Source organism: Trachypithecus francoisi, unplaced genomic scaffold (genome assembly GCF_009764315.1).
Source record: "Trachypithecus francoisi isolate TF-2019V2 unplaced genomic scaffold, Tfra_2.0 Lachesis_group3, whole genome shotgun sequence".
NCBI classification, from domain to species: domain Eukaryota; kingdom Metazoa; phylum Chordata; class Mammalia; order Primates; family Cercopithecidae; genus Trachypithecus; species Trachypithecus francoisi.
In genome coordinates this window covers 105,032,726-105,055,905 of record NW_022681468.1, presented here as the reverse complement: position 1 = coordinate 105,055,905, position 23,180 = coordinate 105,032,726, and the positions used below count along the sequence as shown (strand labels likewise).

Genomic DNA, 23,180 nt, shown 5'->3' with positions numbered 1-23,180 from the left:
GCTACCCATTGCAACACCTGTTCAGGTGTCAGATTTCTGCAACCAGAGCCAGAATTAAGTGTCCCCCAGGTACCCAGCAATGGCACACCATCCAGGCTCCAGTCAGGGGGCAGGGAAGCAAGAACTGGTGGTCGCTGGGGACAGTGATTTCCAAAGGTGTGGTACCCCTCCATCAGGTCACGTGGTGCTCTTTCTTTCTTTTTTTTTTTTTTTGAGACGGAGTCTCCCTCTGTCGCCCAGGCTGGAGTGCAGTGGCCGGATCTCAGCTCACTGCAAGCTCCGCCTCCCGGGTTTATGCCATTCTCCTGCCTCAGCCTCCTGAGTAGCTGGGACTACAGGCGCCCACCACCTCGCCCAGCTAGTTTTTTTGTATTTTTTAGTAGAGACGGGGTTTCACCTTGTTAGCCAGGATGGTTTTGATCTCCTGACCTCATGATCCGCCCGTCTCGGCCTCCCAAATTGCTGGGATTACAGGCTTGAGCCACCGTGCCCGGCCACCCGGTGCTCTTTTATAGCTCTGCCTCCACCTCTGCCTTTAGGACCCCAACCAACTGATTCGTGCCAGTGCCCTCCGTGTCCTCTCTAGCATCCGTGTGCCCATCATAGTGCCCATCATGATGCTAGCTATCAAGGAAGCCGCCTCGGACATGTCACCCTATGTGCGGAAAACAGCTGCCCACGCCATCCCTAAACTTTACAGGTATGCCCCAGCCCTGTCCCACGCTCCCCAGAAGGCTGGCTCCTAAGTTCCCAACGGACCCCTGGCCTTTCCTAAGTCTTGCCCGCTGCTTCTCAGAGGGCTTGAGGAGGGCAGTTTGGGGGACTGAAGAGAACAATAATGTTGGGGTGCCTGAGGTGAGCATGGCTTGGATATTGGGAAGGCTGGGGCTGAGAGTGGCAAATTCCCCTACCGATTTCTCCCTCAGTTTGGACTCTGACCAGAAGGATCAGCTGATAGAAGTCATTGAGAAGCTTCTGGCTGACAAGACCACGGTGCGGTATCGGGGCACTCCGGGAGGGGTGGTGACTGACAGCCGGCCTTCCACCCTTCGCGCTCACCCCCTCGCCTTTGTTCTTTCCCCAGCTGGTGGCGGGCAGCGTGGTGATGGCCTTTGAGGAGGTCTGCCCGGAGCGCATCGACCTGATTCACAAAAACTACCGGAAACTCTGTAACCTGCTGATCGACGTGGAGGAGTGGGGCCAGGTGGTCATCATCAGCATGCTCACCCGCTACGCCCGCACGCAGTTCCTGAGCCCCACCCAAAACGTGAGTGGGCCCCGCCCCGGCAGAGCGGGCGGAAGGGTGTCCCAGGGAGGCGCCCACAGGCCCGTCGGTCTCCCTGTCCAGGAATCCCTGCTAGAGGAGAACGCGGAGAAAGCCTTCTACGGCTCAGAGGAGGACGAGGCCAAGGGCGCGGGATCTGAGGAGACGGCCGCCGCGTCGCTCCCCGCTCGAAAGCCCTATATCATGGACCCCGACCACCGGCTGCTGCTGCGCAACACCAAACCCCTGCTGCAGAGCCGCAGCGCCGCGGTGGTCATGGCGGTGGCGCAGCTCTACTTCCACCTGGCGCCCAAGGCGGAAGTGGGCGTCATCGCCAAGGCGCTAGTGCGCCTGCTGCGCAGCCACAGGTGCGCTGCGGCCCCGGCCCCGGCCCCGCCCCCGCCCCCGCCCCCGCCCTCGCCTCACGCCCTGTCCCACGCCCCGCCCCACGGGCTGCCCGGCTCCGCCCCCTCATGCCCACCAACCGCTTCCCCCTCTGCCCAGCCGCTCCACACTGACCGCAGGCCTGCCCTCCGCACTGGTCCTCTCCCCGCAACGACTTGCCCCACCTTTTCCCCTCATCCGCTGCCCCTTGCCCCAGCCGAGGGGCCCGGGGTGCTCTGACCCATCCTCTCCGCAGTGAGGTGCAGTACGTTGTGCTCCAGAACGTGGCCACCATGTCCATCAAGCGCCGGGTGAGCCTGCGACCGCAGCCTGTCCTCGCTGTCCGAGGGCCGCTTCTGCAGGCACGGAGGCGCTTTCGGGGCTGGGACTGGGACCGGGGCTGGGGAACGGGAAGATGGAGGAATACCCTGGCTGTGCAGAGGATGGGGCAGGGGAGGCTCCAAACACAGATGGGGAGCAGGGCCTGAATCCTGAGGGGCCGCTGAGAGGGGATGCACCTTGGAGAAAGAGCTGGTCAAATCTGAGGTGGACGAGGGAAGACTTGAGGAGTGGAGGGCAGTGGTGAGGAGGGAAGGATCCTGGGTACTAGGTCAGGATAGGAGGGGTGCCTCTGGGCAGTGAGGCAGGCCTGGGGCTTCGGTGGAGCTCCCTGGCTGCCTCTCTTGTGCCAGGGTATGTTTGAGCCCTACCTGAAGAGCTTCTACATCAGGTCCACCGACCCCACCCAGATCAAGATCCTGAAGGTGAGTGAGGGACAGAAGTGCATGTGGCTCCCAGCCCTCCCCACCCCATGTACCCACTCAAATAACTCACAGTGGCCCCCCTGGTGCCTGCCTATTTCTAAGGCTGAGCCCAGGAGCCCATGACTGCCCCAGCTAGAGCTGTTTGTTCAGGGAGCTGGGCTAAGGAGGGTCGGGGGAGAAGGGAACTAACTGCTTTTTGCCTCATATCTGGTATACATCTGCTACTCTTCATAAATGAAGTAACCTGATACCACCTCTTAATAATCCCAGGATGTGTACATTACATTCCTTTTTTAAAAATATAGACTCTGGCCGGGCACAATGGCTCACGCCTAATCCCTGCACTTTGGGAGGCTGAGGCAGGCAGATTGCCTGAGGTCGGGAGTTCAAGACCAGCCTGGCCAACATGGCAAAACCTCGTCTCTACTAAAAATACAAAAATTAGCCAGGCGTGGTGGCAGGCGCCTGTAATCCCAGCTACTCGGGAGGCTGAGGCTGGAGAATTGCTTGAACTTGGAAGGCAGAGGTTGCAGTGAGCTGAGATCGCGCCATTGCAGTCCAACCTGGGTGATGAGTGAAACGCCATCTCAAAAGAAAAAAAAAATAGACTCTGGGAGGTAACTGCCCCAGGTCACACAATTCTGCTGACTCCAAGGTTCATGCTTTTCTCTCCACCCACAGTGTTATGGCCCCCACACACCTGCCCCCTCATGCTTTCCTGCAAACGTTCACAGACAAGGAAAGTGGCAGGAGCCCATACCTCCATTTGATTCCTGCTCTGCTGCCTCATTATTGAGTGATTTCCTTCAGCAACAGTTAATTCTCCTAACCCTTGTGAACATCCACTATGTTCTAGGGGTACATGATGGAGCAAACTAATCAGGGACCTTGCCTTTGTGGAGCTTACAGATGCAGGGAGGAGGATACATTAAGCAGCTAATCACAAGGCAAATGTAAAAGCCCATTTACAAAATATGGAAGAAAGTGTGGAGAGCTATAAGGGCATAAAATAGGGAGAACTAATCTAGTCTGGTGCCAGGGAAAGTTTTCTGGAGGATATGAGACTTGAGCTGAAGACAGAAAGATGAACATGAATTATGTGGGGACAGAAATGGGAAGAACTGCTCCACACAGAGGAAACAGCATCTGCGAAGACCCTGGGTTAGGAAGTGGAGTGGGATTGAGATGGAGAGTGATAGGAGATGGGAGGTAGACAGCAAGCAGATCATTCAGGGACTTACAGACCATGGTGAATACAATGGTCTCCATCCTGAAAGCAATAGGAACCTTTACGTTTTCAATGGAGTAGGGAGGTGACATGGTCATACTGTAAGCATACTCTGTAGGGAATCCCTTTCAGAGGCAAACTGGTCCTCTTGATTTTTAGACAAGTTTCATAACCTGTCAATTCCCTCATCAGTCTGAGGATGATGCAGGTCTGTCATGAGGATTGTTTTCTGGTCTGTGAAGTGTACTTGGAACGGAAGTACAGAAAGCCCACTGGCCACCCCTCTCTGCCTCTCCACCCCTCCCTGCAGCTGGAAGTGCTGACCAACCTGGCCAATGAGACCAACATTCCTACTGTCCTACGGGAATTCCAGGTACAGGCCAGCTCCCAGCCAGAAGGGCCTGGGAGAGGTACCCATCAGATCCTTGTGCCCTGGTGGGTCAAACCTCTTATGAGCCCAAAGCTGGAGAAGCTATTATCTTACATTCCCCTTCCAATGCGTTTGGCTAGCTTTGGGCGAAGGAATCACTGGATTGGGGGTGGAGGTGTCGCCCCCTTTCCCAAGTCTTAGTCACTGGCATGATGAGCCATAAAATGAAGGGCCACAGCCTTCTTGAAGGTCACCCTTAAGCCTGCAGAGTCACTGAGGGATTTCTTTGTCATATCTCACAGACCTATATTCGCAGCATGGACAAGGACTTTGTGGCAGCCACAATCCAGGCCATTGGACGCTGTGCAACTAACATTGGCCGAGTCCGTGACACCTGCCTTAATGGCCTGGTGCAGCTGCTGTCCAACCGTGATGGTCAGTGTTTGCCTGAATGTCTAATCGTGATGATCAGAAGATGCCTGCCTGCAGGTCTGACTCTGCTGGCCAGTGGATATCCACCAGTCTGCCTAGATATGATGTGTGTCCATTGGTCTGTCTGTCTTGATCAGGGCCCAAGTGTTCCTACACCTCTGAGGGCTGCTAGAGAAGTGAAGGGGTTGAAAGAACCAAGGGCCTGGGGCACTGCAGGTGTGTCTGTCCACCTGAGCATGGCTATCTGACTGTCTTGGGGTCCATACACTCATTTTTCTTCTGTAGAGCTTGTGGTTGCAGAGTCAGTGGTCGTCATTAAGAAATTGCTACAGATGCAGCCAGCACAACATGGAGAGATCATCAAACACTTGGCAAAGCTTACAGACAACATCCAGGTGAGGGAGTAGCCACATTTTCACTCTCCACTTCAAGGTCTTCCCCATGATTTCAAGACTGTATAATTAAATATGCTAGCCTTATCAAAAGTAGCTTCCACACCTTAGGTCTTCAGGTGGGAGGAGAGAGACACTGGACCATGTGATCCTGACCTTGTTACCCAAGATTTGCCTTCCCTTTGGAGACCTTCACTGAGCGCCATGGACTTTACTGCTACTCTTGCTTTCTCTCTAAAGCTCTAGCCAACCATGGTTAAGTGACAAATCTTGTATTTTTCTGTTGCACTGCTAAGCTGAAACATCTAAACAAGGCATTCCCAAAGATTCAGGAGAGTAACATGGAAATAAAGCACTGAGGGTACAATGAATCCAGAAAGTCAGTCTTTTACATCATGATTGACTTAGGGTCTTGAAAGCTCTATGCTAATGAAGCCCTGGGGAAGAGGGGAAATGCTGTCCAGGAAATGTCTACCTTTTAACCTCTCTCTTCCCCCAACTCCCATTTCCAGAGAACCCATAATAGGCCAGCACAGATGAAGAGTGCTGTTTCCCTGGAAGTCCACATTCCTACCCACCCACTTTCCCATATTTACCCATCTTCACTCCTCTCCCACAACCACAGGTGCCCATGGCCAGAGCCAGCATCCTGTGGCTCATCGGAGAGTACTGTGAGCATGTCCCCAGGATTGCACCTGATGTCTTAAGAAAAATGGCCAAGTCATTCACAGCAGAGGAGGATATTGTCAAGCTGCAGGTCATCAACTTAGCAGCCAAGCTCTACCTGACCAACTCTAAACAGGTAAAGATTGAGAGATGACCCCCCCAAATACTCTGGTTCCCAGAAACTCCCTAGACAGTATTCTTTTGGCCCTCCCTAGGCAGGGCTGAACTCTAGCTCCTATTTTGGAAAAGAAGAATCAGGGAAGGTGGCTGGTCTGCCCATGTAACCAATGCTACCCCAGTGCCCACAGCTATTCTGGGGACTCAAAGACCTTGTAGTGCTGGTAGTCACTGTTGAAGAGACTCTCCTATGAAGCTGTGACCTCCAGTTGGCTAGTACAGGAGTCCTGTCTGCCACCTTGGAACTCTGGGGCTGCGAAGAACCACAGTTGATTGAAATAAGGGAAGGGGCCAACAGTGGCAGGTACTGATGGGAGAACATGCATCCCAGATGTGGTCTGTGCTTCTTCCCAAAGCTTGACAATGCTTGGCCAGTCTGTGCCAAAGATAAGGGAGTGAGTCTCTGCTTGGACTTGGGTAGTGCTGGTGGCCACTGTCATTCCCAAGGTGAAAGGTTATAAGAGATACATAGCCAAGGATGAGGCTCAACTAAGTTGTAGTATCAGGGCATTCAGAGCCTCCTAGCTGTCTGGCATCTCCTGAGATGGTTCCAGGAGATTCTTCTAAAATAAAGCATAATGTGCTGAGCTTTTCAAGGTGTCAGGGACATCAAACACCATGACAATTTCCACACTCTCCTACTCAGTTAAGCAGGACAGGGATTGGCAAACTACTGCCCATAGGCTGAATCTGGCCTATGCCTGTTCTTGTAAATAAAGTTTTGTTGGAACACAGCCCTGCTCGTTCATTTATGAATTACCTGTGGCTGCTTTTGTGCTACAACAGCAGGGTTGACCAGTTGCAACAGACTGTATTGCCCACAAAGCCTAGAATAGTTATTCTCTGGCCCTTTTATAGAAAGACTCTGCCAATACTTGAAGCAAAACATCTGGGTAGGTGGCTGGGGTCTACAGATTTATAGCAGGGATATCCCCTGGAGACTGTAGCCTCCCTGCCATGCCCACTCTGCATGGGAGTCTTTGGATGGTGGCATTTGTCTTTTTCAGTGGCTTCTTTGATCCATGGTGGCCAGAGTGAGCCCCAGAGGCTCAAGCTGAGGTAGGCAGGGCCACCAAGTGCTGGGACTCTAATCAGGAGTCAGAAAGGACAGCAGCTACATGTGGAGGCAACTGAGTCTGTGGGTATCAGTGTTGTGGGCAAAGCAGATTGGAGAGAGAGAAGTTAGAGGGAGAGGGAGCACCATGGAGAAGCGTTCAATCATTGAACGAATATTTGTATACTTTCTTTGTTCAGGCGGGAGGAAGGAGCAAGTGGGAGGAATGTTTGAAAAGATGAAGCAGCCTGGGTGGGGACCCACCCAGGTAGGTGGGAGTCTGACATGCTCAGCACTGAGCCAGGGTCCTAAACCCCAGGATGGTGAGGTTGGCATGTTTTCATAAGCTTGGGCCTGTCCACATGGCATTTCTCCAACTTGTCACTGTGAGCTACATGTGCATTTTTTCATTTATTTAACATATAGGCCTACTATTTACCTGGTAATGTGCTACGTCCTGGGGATATGACAATAAGTGAGACGCATTTACAGGTCTCCAGATACTCACAGCCAAGTAGGAGAAATAGGAGAAAAATAAACACTTTAAACATAGCAGGAAGAGCTGTCATCAGGGTTGGCACAGAGAGCTGGGTATATACAGCTTAACCCTCCCCTAGGAAGGACCCCTGTCAGGGCACCCAGAGTAGGCTGTTCAGGCAAATGGATACACCTCCAGGGTGCCCTTCACCTGAAAGTGAGTTTTTGCAGACCCCTAGAATGGTTATTTGATTCAATAAAGATTTTTGTCCTCTCTTTCTTTCTCCTTTCTTCCCAGCCTCTTCTGGGAGTGGTAAAGAAGGGGGAGTCCTTGGCGTACTAGGAGGGAGGTGGTTTGGATGCGCACATGACCATGATTGCAAAACGTAGTGATGCTTCCCATCCTGGGACCATGGGTGGCAATCTGCCCAGCTAAAAGGTCACAGTAATCTCAGTCATTCTCTCCAATTTGGATATGGCCCCACTGCATGCCAGATCCTGGCATAGGCTGAGGCCAAGGGAATGACCAAGATGAGGCCTCTGCCCTGCTATTGATCATCAGATAATCAGATTCTAGACCAGAGACCACAAACACATAATTTGCAGGCTTAAGCAGGCAGCGGGGGAGGGGGGGTTGGTAGTGAAAGTGGTTATTACATCCACATGGATATAGAACCTGGGGAAACTGCCTAGCAGGTGAGTTTGCTTTTATATGTCAGGTAAGATGTGTGGCAGGAGGGTCTGCCAGGGGCACAGTGAGATCTGCAACCCTCCCATGTGACCGTCTTTACAGTGAATGGAGGATTGTGACAAATTTTGCAGAATTGCTTTTAAAAACTTAAAACTCTTTAAATATTCTAAAGGTAATACATGCTCATTGTAGAACATCTGGAAAACTCAGAAAGTTAATAGTTTAAACTATTAATAAGTCCACCACTTAGAAGACCACCATTAACTTTATATTTCCTTATTTTTTATTCCTATATGTAGTCATTCAGAAGTTGTACATTTGTCTGTTGTCCAATATTTTAAACTTTTCTGCTTCTTTTCAATGCTTTCATATTTAATACTTTTTTTCCCAGTCACATTTCAATTAAAATTTTCACTTAGAATTTTCGCCAGACTGGGTTCAGTGGCTCACACCTGCAATCCCACTTTGGGAGCCCAAGGTGGGTGGACCATTTGAGGTCATGAATTCAAGACCAGCCTGACCAACATGGCGAAACCCTGTCCCTACTAAAAGTACAAAAAAATTAGCTGGGTGTGGTGGTGCACTTAAATCTCAGCTACTTGGGAGGCTAAGGCAGGAGAATTGCTTGAACCTGGGAGCTGGAGGTTTTAGTGAGCTGAGATGGCACCACTGCACTTCAGCCTGGGCCACAGAGCAAGATCCATCTCAAAAATAAATAAAAATGGCTGGGCGCGGTGGCTCAAGCCTGTAATCCCAGCACTTTGGGAGGCCGAGACGGGCGGATCACGAGGTCAGGAGATCGAGACCATCCTGGCTAACACAGTGAAACCCCGTCTCTACTAAAAATACAAAAAACTAGCCAGGCGAGGTGGCAGGCGCCTATAGTCCCAGCTACTCGGGAGGCTGAGGCAGGAGAATGACGTGAACCTGGGAGGCGGAGCTTGCAGTGAGCTGAGATCCGGCCACCGCACTCCAGCCTGGGCGACACAGCAAGACTCCGTCTCAAAAATAAATAAATAAATAAATAAAATAAAAATAAAAAAATTTTCTCCAGATTTTTTTCTACTTTCACATTTTAAAATCAATTGCATTAATTTTCTGCTACATAATAAATTACTGTAAATTTAGGGGCTTCAAACAACACACGTATATTTTTTCAACGTCTATGGGTCGAGAATTCAGGTATGGCTTAGTTGGATCTTATGCAATACAATTGAGGTGTCAGCCAAGGCTGAGTTTTTATCTGGAGGCTGTACTGGGGAAAGGTCCACTTCCAAGTCACATGGTGCCAGGATCCACTTCCTTGCAGTTGTAGGATTGTGGCCCTGGCATCTTGCTGGCTGTCAGCTGGGGACTGCCCTTGCCTTCTAGAGGCTGTCCTTAGCTCATTGCCATATGGGCCTCCCAACACGGATGCTTATTTCTCCAAAGCAACAAGGGAGAAAGTCTCTAGAGTCAGTCTGCTAGCAAGACAGTCTTCTTTTTATTTTTTAATTTTTATGGGTACATAGTAGGTGTATACATTTATGGTATACGTGATATATTTTGATACAGGCATACAATGCATAACAATCACATCAGGGAATGGGGTATCCATCCTCTCAAGCATTTATCTTTTGTGTTACAATCAAATTATACTCTTTTAGTTATTTTTAAATGTATAATAAATTATTGTTGACTGTAGTCACCCTGTTGTGCTATCAAATACTAGATCTTAGCATTCTATATAACTATAATTTTGTACCCATTAACCATCCCTACTTCCCCCTACCCACTACCCTTCTCAGCCTCTGGTAACCATTATTCTACTCTCCAACTCCATGAGCTCAGTTCTTTTAATTTTTAGCCCCCATAAATAAATGAGAATATGTGAAGTTTGTTTTTCTGTGCTTGGCTTATTTCACTTAAAATAATGACCTCTAGTTCTATCCATGTTGTTGCAAATGACAGAATCTCATTCTTTTTTTTAATTCTTTTTTTATAGTCTCGCATTGTGTATATGTACCATATTTTCTTTATCCATTTGTCTGTTGATGGACACTTAAGTTGCTTTCAAATCTTGGCTATGGTGAACAGTGCTGCACTAAACGTAGGAGTGCAGCTATCACTTCAATATGTTGATTTCCTTACTTTTGGGTATATACATAGCATTGGGATTGCTGGATCATACGGTAGCGAAATTTTTAGTTTTGTTTTTTTTTTTTGAGATGGAGTCTTGCCCTGTCGCCCAGGCTGGAGTGCAATGGCGTGATCTCAGCTCACTGCAACCTCCCGGGTTCAAGTGATTCTCCTGCTTCAGCCTTCCAAGTAACTGGGATTACAGGTGCCTACCACCACTCCTGGCTAATTTTTTGTGTTTTTAGTAGAGATGGGGTTTCACCATGTTGGCCAGGATGGTCTCCATCTCTTGACCTCGTGATCCACCCACCTCGGCCTCCAAAGTGCTGGGATTACAGGTGTGAGCCACCGCACCCAGCCTATTTTTAGTGTTTTAAGGAACCTCCAAACTGTTCTCCATAGACATTCCAACTAACAGTGTACAAGGGTTGCCTTTTCTCCATGTTCTTGTCAGCATTTGTTATTGCCTATCTTTTGGATATAAGCCTACTTGGGGCGAGATGATATATCATTTTTTTGTTTTGTTTTGTTTTTTGAGACGGAGTCTTGCTGTCACCCAGGATGGAGTGTGCAGTGGTGCGATCTCGGCTCACTGCAACCTCTGCCTCTGTGGTTCAAGTGATTCTCCTGCCTCAGCCTCATGAGTAGCTGGGACTAGAGGCGTATGCCACCACGCCCAGTTAATTTCTGTACTTTTAGTATAGATGGGGTTTCGCCATGTTGGACAGGCTGGTCTCAACTCCTGACCTCAGGTGATCCGCCTGCCTCAGCCTCCCAAAGTGCTGGGATTACAGGCATAAGCCACCATGCCTGGCCTTTCATTGTAGTTTTGATTTGCTTTCTCTGATGCTCAATGATGTTGATCACCTTTTCATATACCTGTTTGCTATCTGTATGTCTTCTTTTGAGAAATGTCTATTCAGATCTTTTGCCCATTTTTAAATTGGATTGAATTTTTTTTTCTTATTGAGTTGTTTGATCTCCTTACATATGCTGGTTATTAATCCCTTGTCAGATGGGTAGTTTGCAATATTTTTTCTCCTGTGGCTTGTTTGTTGATTCCTTTAGTTTGCAATTTTTTTTCTCCTATTCTGTGGCTTGTCTCTTTGTTGATTCCTTTAGTGTGCAGAAGCTTTGTAACTTGATGTGATCCCATTTTTCTTTCTTTCTTTTTTTTTTTTTTTTGAGACGGAGTCTTGCTCTGTCGCCTGGGCTGGAGTGCAGTGGCCGGATCTCAGCTCACTGCAAGCTCTGCCTCCCGGGTTTTACGCCATTCTCCTGCCTCAGCCTCCGGAGTAGCTGGGACTACAGGGGCCCGCCACCTCGCCCGGCTAGGTTTTTTTTTTGTATTTTTAGTAGAGACGGGGTTTCACCGTGTTAGCCAGGATGGTCTCGATCTCCTGACCTTGTGATCCGCCCGTCTCGGCCTCCCAAAGTGCTGGGATTACAGGCTTGAGCCACCGCGCCCGGCCGTGATCCCATTTTTCTACTTTTGCTTTGGTTGCCTGTGCATGTGGGGTATTACACAAGAAATCTTTGCCCAGTACAATGTCCTGGAGAATTTCTCTAATGTTTTCTTTTAGTAGTTTCATAGTTTGAAGTGTTAGATTTAAGTTTTTAATACATTATGATTTGATTTTTGCATATGGTCAGAGATAGGAGTCTGGTTTAATTCTTCTGCATATGGATATCCCGTTTTCCCAGCACCGTTTATTGAAGAGACTCTCCTTTCCCTAATGTATGTTCTTGATACCTTTGTCAAAAATGAATTCACGGCCAGGCGTGGTGGCTCACGCTTGTAATCCCAGCACTTTGGGAGGCCAAGGCTGGTGGATCACCTGAGGTCAGGAGTTCAAGACCAGCCTGGCTAACATGGTGAAACCCTGTCTCTACTAAAAACACAAAAATTAGCTGGTTGTGGTGGCGGGTGCCTGTAATCCCAGCTACTCAGGAGGCTGAGGCAGGATAATTGCTTGAACCCGGGAGGCGGAGGTTGCAGTGAGTCAAGATCGCGTCATTGCACTCCAGCCTGGGGTACAAGAGCAAGACTTTGTCTTCATCTCAAAAAAAAAAGTAAACGCTACTGATTTTTTGTTTGTTTGTTTTTTTGGAGACAGAGTTTTGCTCTTGTTGCCCAGGCTGGAGGGCAATGGCTAATTTTTTTTTTCTTTGAGATGGAGTTCTCGCTCCGTTGCCCAGGCTCTGGAGTGCAGTGGCACGATCTCAGCTCACTGCAACCTCCGTCTCCTGGGTTCAAGCATTCTCCTGCCTCAGACTCCCAAGTAGCTGGGATTACAGGTATGTGCCACCATGCCCAGCTAATTTTGTATTTTTAGTAGAGAAGGGTTTCTCTATGTTGGTCAGACTGGTCTCGAACTCCTGACCTCAGGTATTCTGCCTGCCTCAGCCTCCCAAAGTGATTACAGGTGTGAGCCACCATGCCTGGCCAATGCTACTGATTTTTTTTTTTTTTTTTGAGACGGACTCTCACTCTGTCGCCACGCTGGAGTGCAGTGGCACCATCTTGGCTCACTGCAACCTTTACCTCCTGGGTTCAAGCGATTCTCCTGCCTCAGCCTCCTGAGTAGCTGGGACTACAGGTGTGCACCACCACATCCAGCTAATTTTTGTATTTTTAGTAGAGACAGGATTTCACTATGTTGGCCAGGATGGTCTCAATCTCTTGATCTTGTGATCCGCCTGCCTCGGACTCCCAAAGTGCTGGGATTACAGGCGTCAGCCACTGCACCCGGCCAATGCTACTGACATTTATGTGGATTTTGTATCCTGCAACTTTACTGAATTTGTTTATCAGTTCTAATAGTTTTTTGGTGGAGTTCTTAGATTTTTTTAACTATAAGATCATATCATCTGCAAACAAGGATAATTTGAATTCTTTTCCAATTTGGATATGCTTTATTTCTTTCTCCTGTCTGATTGCTCTAGCTAGGACTTCCAATACAGAGTCTTCTTAATCAAACATAATCATAGGATCATATATAATCACATACCAACTTTGCTATATCCTGTTGGTTAGAAGCAAGTCTCAGGTTTTGCCCATACCCAAGGTGAGGGATTGCACAAAGACATGAACACCAGGAGGCAGCTACTAGTGGGGAAGACCTTAAAATCTGTCTGCCACATCCATCTAGAGCTTAAACTTACTCATGTGTAATGTGTGAATTGAGGATGTATTTCAATTTTTTTTTTATAGCCAGTTTTCTAAGCATGATTAGCAGGCAGCTGCAAGGTAGCATGTACATTGGCATAGGTTATGGAAAGATAGTGTTTCCCACTTAAAATTCCTCCCTGACTACTGGAGCCTGTTGGTGAGGGGGAGCCTTGTTCTGTTCTTGGCATACGGGAGTGTATCTCATAGGCCTTCTTGAGTAGCCTGTAATTCCTGCATATCCTGGCTAGATGAGGTGGGGGTCTTGGTGGTACACACAGTATGCCACAATCTACAGGGAGTGGCTCCTTGGGGTGGAGAAGGGTAATGAATTATTATAGGCAAATCCTGCAGTGTCGAGGTAGTGGGCCAGCCCTTCTTGTGTTGGTTGTTAACATGCAGGTAAGGCTGTGGACAGATGGATCCAAATACCAAACAGTTCGGTCTAGAACTAGGCAAGGTCTTAAAGGAGGGAGGCTGTGATCAGCCAGCTGGGAAATCTGTGGAGGAAGACATTGTTCAAATCAAAAGAGGGATCAGCAGCCTCTTGATAATGGACCACGTTGGTAAGGGCATCCACTAGCCCTGGCCATTTAGATGGTGTCTGGCCAAGAGAGGGGCAGGTTGGTGATGAAATCTGTTGTGATGGCATCTTATTTTCATATTTTTAAGTCTATTCTATTAGGGGTGCATGCGGTTGGGATTGCTTATCTGTGACTAGAACAGTATCAGAGGTGCTGCTTTGCTGGAAGGGACTGAGCTGAAGAGGTCCTGTGGGCCAGACTGGAGGTAGGAATGTGGAATCATAGTGGCTCTCTAGAGTGGTGTGGGGCAATTCTGCCACAGCAGCTGCTCCGACTCTGGGTCAGCATCTGAGGGGCTTTGCCCCTCATGGACATCTGCCTGATGTTCCTGCCAGATTAGCTGGATTAACCATGTCCAAGGCTGCATGTAACAGTATGTCACCATAAACCTCAGGAAGAACAGAGTCAGTTCCAGGCTCCCTCCTGCTGGCCCCTGATGCCCCTGGGCATTCTGGTTGTTGATTACTTGGTGGTTTTGATCTTGGTCACAAGTGATGGAAACATGGAGACCTGGACCAGGGCAGGCTCCTTATGTCAGCAGGTAGGCAGTGAAGGGAAGCAGATGGGGTGCAGCTCCAGCAGATGCAGGCCTCGGTGCAGTACTGATGGGCTCCTTGGCCTGGGAAAAGCCCCTTAATGATTCTGCTTCTTTTCTGTAAAATGGGGGCAATAATGCCTACCTCTCAGAAGGCTTGGGGAGATTAGATGAGCTAGTGTGGAGCACCTAGCAGTCCTTGGTGCCAGAAGGCACTTGATAAGTGATGGCTGCTACCACTGTTGCCATGTTAAGGCAGGTTAGATTAGGCCAAGATCATGGCAGAAATGGAGAGATTTCAGGTCTGCAGTTGTAGCTTCCCTGACTGCAGACTGTGAACCCTACATGACCTTGGCAAATGCATCGGTAGCTGCAGTTTGCCTTAATGTCTCATTAGAACCTTCCAGGGAAGGATCAAGACCTCTGAGACCCCTGGGCTGCTCAGAATCTACTAAGTGGGTAGATAGGACATGAGGGTGGCCCCTGCCAAAGGGACCCCTGTTTATCTGCCCTGTCTTTTTGTTGTCTAATTCCCTCCTGGGTGGTGGAGCCTGGAAACTGTGAGGTCCAGTAGAGCATTCCTAGAGACTTCCACATACCCTGCCACCCTGGAGTAAAGAGGCTGGACAGGCCTGGAGAGGTAGGAACCAGAAACCTGGGGAAGAATGGAGTCCAGAGCCAGGAGTGGGGAAAGTCCAAAAGGAAAACCTCTTTTGCTGGCCCAAGGCAGTTGTCAAAGTTGGGGTCATCAGGAGGCATGGTCAGAGAGATGAGAGAAAATTCTGAGCCCAGAACAAGGGCAGGTGAGGAGGGAGAGCTGGGTGGAAGCAGCCGGTCCTAAGCAGGGAGAGGAGATGTTCTGTCTGCAAGTAAGTGTCGGCTTAAAGAATCTGGTTCTGAGCCTCCTGTGTCCCCACCCCCTCTGTCAGCTGACCCACCTCTTCCTGTTCCTCCAGACCAAGCTGCTGACCCAGTATGTGCTGAGTCTGGCCAAATATGACCAGAACTATGATATTCGCGACCGGGCACGCTTCACCCGGCAGCTCATCGTCCCTTCCGAGCAGGGTGGGGCCCTTAGCCGCCATGCCAAGAAGCTCTTCCTGGCACCCAAACCAGCTCCAGTCTTGGAGTCATCCTTCAAAGGTGGGAGATGAAATCAAGGGTAACATTCCTAGGGGAATGGGAGGGAACTGGCCAGTCTCTGCCCCAGACCTTCCTGAAGCCCCTAGCCAGGCACCATGCTTCTGTGGGCAGTCCTACTCCCTGGCTCACTCCTTTTGCCCCTGCTGTGGCACCAGGAATTACTCTTTCACCTGCCCACAACCATTGCCAGCATCATCTCACTTGAGGGTCTGCCTTCCCAGCCAGGATGGGCTCCTGCCTCCTCTCCTCTCAGGCTCCCTTTTTAATCTCCCTCCCTGAGCAGACAGTAGGCTTTGGAATACATACCAAGATCTTAAATACCAAGGACCCAGGAAGACAGAAAGCAAAACAACACACAGAGGAGAGGTGTATATTTTTATAAAGGTCCTGAGAAAGTAGTTGCCTGTACTCTGTGGGATTAGTCACTACAGTCAGTCCAAATCCCAGGCTCCAGGGCTTCAGCCTTGCTCTGTTCTTGGGCTTGGCCCTTAAGGCCTCTTTTCCGAAGACAAGGGCCCTGAGAGGGGGCTGGGAGGGAAGGGTTCTCCCGCTGGCTCTCTGGACCCCAGGAGCGGAAGCCAGGAACCTACACAGAAGAGATCCTCCTTCACAAAGCTCAGTTCTTCTGGGTATCTTTTCGTTCTTTTTCTCTTCCCTGGACCTCAGGAATGGGGAGATTCTGAGGGTGGGTGTAGCTTTGAAATTCTCCCAGGAAGAAGGCAACAGTCCCTTTCTCCCCGGCACCATCCCTATTCACAGGCCTGTGCTGCCCTCCTCCAGCGGTGCCTCACCTCTGACCTGGACTCCCACACACTCATGCTCTGATGCTCATCTCTCCCGGCTGAGTCCAGAGCCTGACTAGACATGCTTCCCAAGCAGATGGGCTGGCAGCATCTGTGGGCCCAGAGTCTCCTCCTGCCCACCTCTGTAGGCCGCCTCTCCCTGGCCCTCAGTCCCTGCTCTGGCCTGGCCAAACAGCCTTTTCTTCCAGCATGTGGGCCTAAAGGTGCAGTCAGGGTGGAAGAGCCATTAGGGCACACATCCATCTCCTCCTACCCACCTGGGAAGTCCCGACCAGAATCACGACCCAGCCCCACCTGGGAAACAGCTCCCAGAGCTCTCCCTTACTGCTGCTACCTGCCTGACCTCTAAACCTATCCCTAGACCGGGACCACTTCCAGCTGGGCTCACTGTCCCACCTGCTCAATGCCAAGGCCACAGGCTACCAGGAGCTCCCAGATTGGCCGGAGGAAGCCCCAGACCCATCTGTGCGCAACGTGGAGGTCAGCGGGGTGGAGGGTTGAAGTGTGTGTGTGTGTGTGTGTGTTGGTGGGGGCAGACAGTAGGGAGCTCTGGCAGTGCCGGCCCAGCCCTCCTAACACCTTCCCCACACACACAGGAAGAAGATCTCTCCCTTATTGAGACTCACGTGGGCCTGTTGGGCGAATACACTGAGGTCCCACCTCCGTGTGCCGTGTGCTCTCTCCCATGCCGTGTCCCTCTGCTTCCCCTGTGTGCTGTGCTCCTGGGCCTTCCCATGTTCTGTTTCCACCTTGGTTTGGCAGTGCCCCTCTGTGAGCAGCATCCCCTCCCCTCCATGGACAGTGCCCCTTTCTTCCTCCTCTGTTCTTCCCTTTGTAGGACAGACCAGGTAGGGCCTCATGAAAAGGTGGAATAAAGGGTAAGGGCTTGTGCCTGCCTTCCTTCTCCCCAACCATTATGAAATGACCCTGCACCCTACTCCCATCTCCAGGTACCTGAATGGACCAAGTGCTCAAATCGGGAGAAGAGAAAGGAGAAGGAAAAACCCTTCTACTCGGACTCTGAGGGGGAGTCAGGCCCCACGGAGTCCGCAGACAGTGGTGAGCAGATGGCAGAGCTGGGGTCCTCTGTGCTCCCGCCCATGTGTCTGCGTGACTGGCCCTATGAGGGGTGTATGTATATGGTCATGTGTCTAGGGGTGTGCACCTGCTTGTGAGTTCTGTTTGTGCACCTGAGGGATTCATGTTCCAGGTGTGTGTGCTTGTGCAGGTTTCTATCCATGGAGTCCATCTGTGTTTCTGTCAGTTCCAGCTGGCATGTAGGGCTGGGGCAGGTCAGAGAGGGTTCAGTACTGAATCTGAAGGTGGAACCCAGGTGCCTGCTCCAGACCCAAGGAGGCCTGCATATGAGGGAGGAGGCCTCATATTATTCCTCCACAGACCCTGAGTCTGAGAGTGAATCGGACAGTAAGAGCAGCAGCGAGAGCGGCTCTGGGGAGTCCAGCAGTGAGTCCGACAATGAAGACCAGGATGAGGATGAGGAGAAAGGCAGAGGCAGTGAGAGGTGAGAAGGGAGCTAGCCAGATGGCGGGTGGGGTTCCGGGGGCTTTCTTGGAAAGAAGGGCTAGCACTGAGCTTTAGCCAGTCTCCTAAGAGCCCCTGAGTCCCTCATGAGCTGGCTGGGGTTGTCAGCTCACATGACAACTGCTTTCGCTGGCTGCAGGAGATCTCTGAGGCCTCGTGGGGAGGTGTGGAGAAGCAACCAGGAGCCTGGAGCCTGAGCTGGCACAAGCTGGCTTCAAGCTCTCATGAGGTCCCTACTATAGGACTTCAGGTGTGAACCTTCCTGGCACAGGCTCCCCACTCCACTCCAGCTTTTCAGCATGTCTCCTGCTTCTGTGAAGCAAGGAGGGGGTGTCCAGGCCAGGCCTGAGCCCACCTTTCCCACTCTCCTTCAGTGAACAGAGTGAGGAGGATGGTAAGAGGAAGACGAAGAAGAAGGTGCCAGAGGGAAAAGAAGCGTCATCCTCTGATGAGGACAGCGATTCCAGCAGTAGCACATCAGAGTCCGAGATGACATCGGAGTCCGAGGAGGAGCAGTTGGAACCTGCCTCCTGGAGGAGGAAAACAGTGAGAGCCTTAGGGCAGAGTCAGGGTGTGCTCATGGGCCGGGGCCCTCCCCACCCTCTGGGCCAGACTCAGACATCTATCTCCCTACCATCCAGAACAGACCATGACATCTTCTACCCAACCCAGAACATGCCAAGGTGCTCCCCTTACCCACACCCATATCCCATTTTTCTCTTTCAGCCTCCCAGCAGCAAAAGGGCCCCTGCAACCAAGGAGATCTCCCTGCTTGATCTAGAGGACTGTGAGTTTGGGTGGTAAAAGTCACAGGGGAAAGGAGGCCTGGGGAGCATGAATTAGAACGGCCCACAGGGATTCTGGATCAGGTTCCTCAGGTCTTGCGGGAGCAGGGGAGCAGACAGAACATATCTTCAGGCCTGAGAGGGCAGCAGGGCTGACCTCTCCAGGTCTGGGGTTGAGGTCTAGGGATGGGTATTTTGCAAGAGCCTCCAGGCAGGCATGTGCTCCCGCTGTCCATGGTGCTGAAACGCGTACTCCTTGATCCCTGGGCTCCCTGCTTAAACCAAGTCACCTTCACTTTGCCTCATCATAGTCTTTATCTACTCCCACAGTCACCCCTCCCAGTGTCCAGCCTGTGTCTCCCCCAGCAATTGTGTCTACCAGTCTGGCTGCTGACCTGGAGGGCCTGACACTCACAGATTCCACCCTGGTACCGTCGGTGAGTGGGATGGAGGAGGGGACTGGGCTGGGGCAGGGACACATCCCTGTGCTGCATCCTATGGTGTGGTTGTGTGTGGGGGGGTGGGTGTGATGGAGGATGTGATAGCTTTGAGTCCCAGTTGCTGGATGGCCCTAGGGGATAATGCTGGGACAGGCTCTCTCCGTCTTGCTCAGTTCTGTCCTTCCTTACCCCTCCACTCTAGCTTCTGAGTCCAGTGTCGCGTGTTGGGCGGCAGGAGCTGCTGCACCGGGTAGCTGGCGAGGGGCTGGTTGTGGACTACACCTTCAGCCGCCAACCTTTCTCCGGGGACCCCCACATGGTGTCTGTGCACATCCACTTCTCCAACAGCTCTGATACCCCCATCAAGGGCCTGCATGTGGGCACTCCCAAACTGCCTGCTGGCATCAGCATCCAAGAATTTCCCGAAATTGGTGCGAAGGGCTTTGGATGGGGTGGAGGAGGAGGCTCCTGGGCAGAGTCAGTCTTTCTGTGGTTGTTGATACCCTTTTTGTGCCAGGCCAGGGGCCAAGCTATAGGGACACAGAGATAGCATCTAACGTCATCAACACTCTGGTGAACAAGACAGATTATGAAATAAGCAAGTTCACATCAGGGCAAGAGGTGCTTGCAGCAGCAGATTTGAGCCTTGGTTGTTTCAGGACTAACTTAAATGTGGTGAGGGTGAGTGGGAGAAAGCACCCTTAGAGTTCAGAAGGAAACCAGAAACAGTCTCCAGGGGCCAAAAAAGCCAAGATTCTGTAGAGGGCTGGTCAGCTGTAACAGTGGAGGGGAGAGTAGGGCTAGGCTGGGTTCTAGACCTATCAGGTGATAGTGGTCCTCCCTCTCCCCTTCACTGCCTTATACCACTTCAGAGTCCCTGGCCCCTGGAGAATCTGCCACTGCTATAATGGGCATTAATTTCTGTGACTCAACCCAGGCAGCCAACTTCCAGCTGTGGTATGTGCCCAACTCAAGGTGGGGGTGAGAGGATGGGCTGGAAAGGGTCAGGGTAACAATGAACCAGAAATGGAGGTGGTGCTTAGTGGGGATACATCATGATTGGGTGGGTTTGGAAGCCATCTTAGGCCCTCATTCCTCACCTCACTCTCTCACTGCCTCCAGGCTGTGCCTCTACACAGGGTGGGAGGTGAGGGGAGAGATGACGGCCTTAATTCTTCTCCGTTTTCTCCCACCCTTCCAGCACCCAGACCCGACAGTTCTATGTCTCCATTCAGCCACCTGTTGGGGAGCTGATGGCCCCTGTGTTCATGAGTGAAAATGAGTTTAAGAAGGAACAGGGTGAGTGCTCCCTGGGAGTGGGCAAAGAGTGGAGTATAGAAGCTGACTCCAGAATATCTAGCTTGAATGGTAGGGAGAATGGTGGTGTCCTTCATCTAGACCAGGGGTCAGCAAACTTTTTCTATAACGGGCCAAAGATAAATGTTTTAGGCTTTGAGAATCATGTGGTATCTGTTGCAGTTACAACACGACTGTGGCTGTTGAAACATATAAACATCCACAGACTGAATGAGCATGGCTATGTTCCAAGAAATTTCCATTTATATTTATAGATACTGAAGTTTAAATTTCATATAATTTTCATGTGTCATGAAATATTAATCTTCTTTTGATTGCTCCCCCAACACTTAAAAATAATTTAAAACATTGTGGGCCATACAGGTGGTGGGCTGGATTTGGCCTGGAGGCTGTAATTTGCAAAACCTCTGGCCTACAAGAAAGAAGAGTGGCTTGGGCAAGGGAGGAGGGAAGATCATGGTTAGTTTTGGATAAGCTGATTTTGAAATGCATTTGGGAAATTCAGGAGGAGCTATTTAGTATGCAATTGAAAATATGGGTCTATGCCCAGGAAACACTTTGAAGCTGGAGTCATGAGCATAGAGGTTGTAATGGAAGCTGTGAATATGAATGAGATCACTCTGGGAGGTGGGAGAAAATAGGAATGCCAAGGACAGAACCTTGGGGGAAAACCTGAATTCTGCAGAAGAAAGAGGAGGAGAGGGATAAGAGAAGGAGCACAGAGAGAGGTGGGAGGAGAACCAGGAGAGACAACAAGGCAGAAGGTGTCTGCAAACCACAGTTACCGAACACCTTCAGAGTCAGCATATAAAAGGCTACTGCCAACCTGAGGGAGAAAGGGTCATTGCTAAAGGAGGGACAGAGGCCAATTGCAGTGGGTTGAGGGAGACCAGGGCTCAAGTAAATGGAGTCCTCTTTGGAGGACTTTAGCCATGAATGAGGAGGGAGACAGGGCATTGGCACGATGAAGGATCTCGCTTCTGGAAAGGATTTTTTGGAGACGGGAACACTTGAACATGAACAGATTAAAGGAACAAATATAAGAAAATGTTATTAGTCAGGAATGAAGGGGATGGAAGAAACAGGAGAGGGATGTTGGTTTCTAAAAGGAGGTGAAGAATGGGGGAAGCAGCGGAAGGAGGAAAGAGGCCTCCTGTTGGTGTGCAGGAGGGCAGATGGAGGGGCTCCCACTAGGGACCTAGAGCATGTGAGTGGAGAGAAGTCAGCCCTGCAGAATGAGGAGTTCTGGTGATGCTGGGAAGGTTTGGGGGCTTCAGGAGCCCTGGCTAGGTCTGGAGCTGCTGCTGCAGAGGTACAATTAAAAATGTACCTGTGAATGCTGCATGTGACTACTGGATTCTGGCTGAGAGATCACAGCAGCCACCTGTCATCTTTTTGTGAGGGCTTAGCCTCCAGGAGCTGAGTGGGAGTTGAATGTGGGTTGGAGGGCCCCCCAGGAAAGATCAAAGGGTATGAGGTTCAGGATTGGGGAACCTCTTAAGAACTGACTGGCCACTCTCAAGGGGCTGGTAGCCCAGATGTCTGATGGAGGAAGCGCCAAATCAGTCTTTGGTAACAACGTGGATAAAGGCCTGGGTGGGAGGGGTACAGAGGCTAACGAAGGCTTCCTGATGGAGGGCCCAGTCTGAGAGCGAAGTACCCTCTCCCCACGACTGATGATTTAGATTCTGACCTGCCCTTTGCATGATACCTTCCCAGCCTGGGAGAACTTGATGCTTAGTAAGCAGACCCAGGTGCTGGCCTCTGTACCCACCACAGCCTCTGCCCTCATCACGACCTCTGCCCCCAGGAAAGCTGATGGGCATGAATGAGATCACAGAGAAGCTCATGCTGCCAGACACCTGTCGGAGTGACCACACTGTGGTGCAGAAAGTGACTGCCACTGCCAACCTGGGTCGTGTTCCTTGTGGGACATCTGATGAATACAGGTACTAGGCCACCAGTAGAGGGGAAAGGATGAGCATGGGGGCCCTGGTTTGAAGGAGGAGCCCCAAGCGCTGATCCCCTTCCAAACACAGTCACCCTTAGCAGCTCTTCCCCACCCCTTCTACTCCCACCTCAGGTTTGCAGGGAGGACACTAACCAGTGGAAGCCTCATTCTGCTGACCCTGGATGCCCGGCCAGCTGGAGCTGCCCAGCTGACTGTCAACAGTGAGAAAATGGTGATTGGCACCATGCTGGTAAAGGATGTGATACAGGCTCTGACCCAGTGACTTCCAAATGCTATGACCTCTTTGGCTCCTATCTATACCTCCCCGTGACATCTGTGCTGTCAGTCCCTCTCACCTTTCTCTCTCTCTCATCATCATCCTCATGCCAGATAGCATTCAGGGTGTCCTCTCTCCCTTGGGAGGACCAGGCCTTCCCCTAATCCCCTCTCCATGTGTTCCCTAGTGATCTGTGCAGAGGGAGATGGCAGTCACTCCCTTCAGTCCTCCCAGCTTTCTGTAGCTATTTATGTAACACTCTCAATAAAATGTCTTCTCTCTAGCTGCTGGCTTGCTTTTCCTTCTGGGGGTTTGGGGGAGAGCTGCTAAGGGTGACTGTGTTTCGCCCTTGTGACCTTGTAGGGGAGGCTATGACTGCTTCTCAGGAACAACTCTGGTTGAATCCCCAAGGTGACCATCTCTGGATCAGGATGCCTGGGAGTCTGCAGGCATCTCTGGAAGAGACATCTGGGCTGGGCTGGGAAAGCAAAGCTGGAAGAGCACCTCGGTTCTTTTTTATAGCCTCTGCAAAAACAAGTCCTCTTCAATGGCTGGCAGACCCCCTTAGTTCTTCTTATGGTCCCTTGGGAAGGAAGGACTCATAACATGGGGATTTC

General features: G+C 50.7%; 1 protein-coding gene across 2 annotated transcripts in view; it reads left to right on the top strand.

The window, feature by feature from the left end:
• The window catches only part of AP3B2 (adaptor related protein complex 3 subunit beta 2), a 49,657-nt gene extending 26,811 nt beyond the window's left edge, over window positions 1–22,846 (top strand). The window contains exons 5-26 of one of the 2 annotated variants that reach the window (XM_033190958.1): window positions 540–700; window positions 927–993; window positions 1,085–1,267; window positions 1,349–1,632; window positions 1,905–1,959; window positions 2,341–2,412; window positions 3,951–4,013; window positions 4,313–4,445; window positions 4,728–4,837; window positions 5,460–5,636; window positions 15,262–15,448; window positions 16,613–16,731; window positions 17,202–17,310; window positions 17,650–17,773; window positions 18,168–18,339; window positions 18,520–18,580; window positions 18,909–19,015; window positions 19,221–19,449; window positions 19,891–19,975; window positions 20,220–20,317; window positions 22,146–22,284; window positions 22,419–22,846. In XM_033190958.1, coding sequence (XP_033046849.1) covers window positions 540–700; window positions 927–993; window positions 1,085–1,267; window positions 1,349–1,632; window positions 1,905–1,959; window positions 2,341–2,412; window positions 3,951–4,013; window positions 4,313–4,445; window positions 4,728–4,837; window positions 5,460–5,636; window positions 15,262–15,448; window positions 16,613–16,731; window positions 17,202–17,310; window positions 17,650–17,773; window positions 18,168–18,339; window positions 18,520–18,580; window positions 18,909–19,015; window positions 19,221–19,449; window positions 19,891–19,975; window positions 20,220–20,317; window positions 22,146–22,284; window positions 22,419–22,569 — 2,886 coding nt within the window. In that variant the 3' untranslated portion in view covers window positions 22,570–22,846. Of the gene's footprint in view, window positions 1–539; window positions 701–926; window positions 994–1,084; window positions 1,633–1,904; window positions 1,960–2,340; window positions 2,413–3,950; window positions 4,014–4,312; window positions 4,446–4,727; window positions 4,838–5,459; window positions 5,637–15,261; window positions 15,449–16,612; window positions 16,732–17,201; window positions 17,311–17,649; window positions 17,774–18,167; window positions 18,340–18,519; window positions 18,581–18,908; window positions 19,016–19,220; window positions 19,450–19,890; window positions 19,976–20,219; window positions 20,318–22,145; window positions 22,285–22,418 lie in introns of both variants that reach the window. The other variant, XM_033190957.1, reaches the window with a different exon arrangement.
• The last annotated feature ends 334 nt before the right edge of the window (window positions 22,847–23,180 follow it).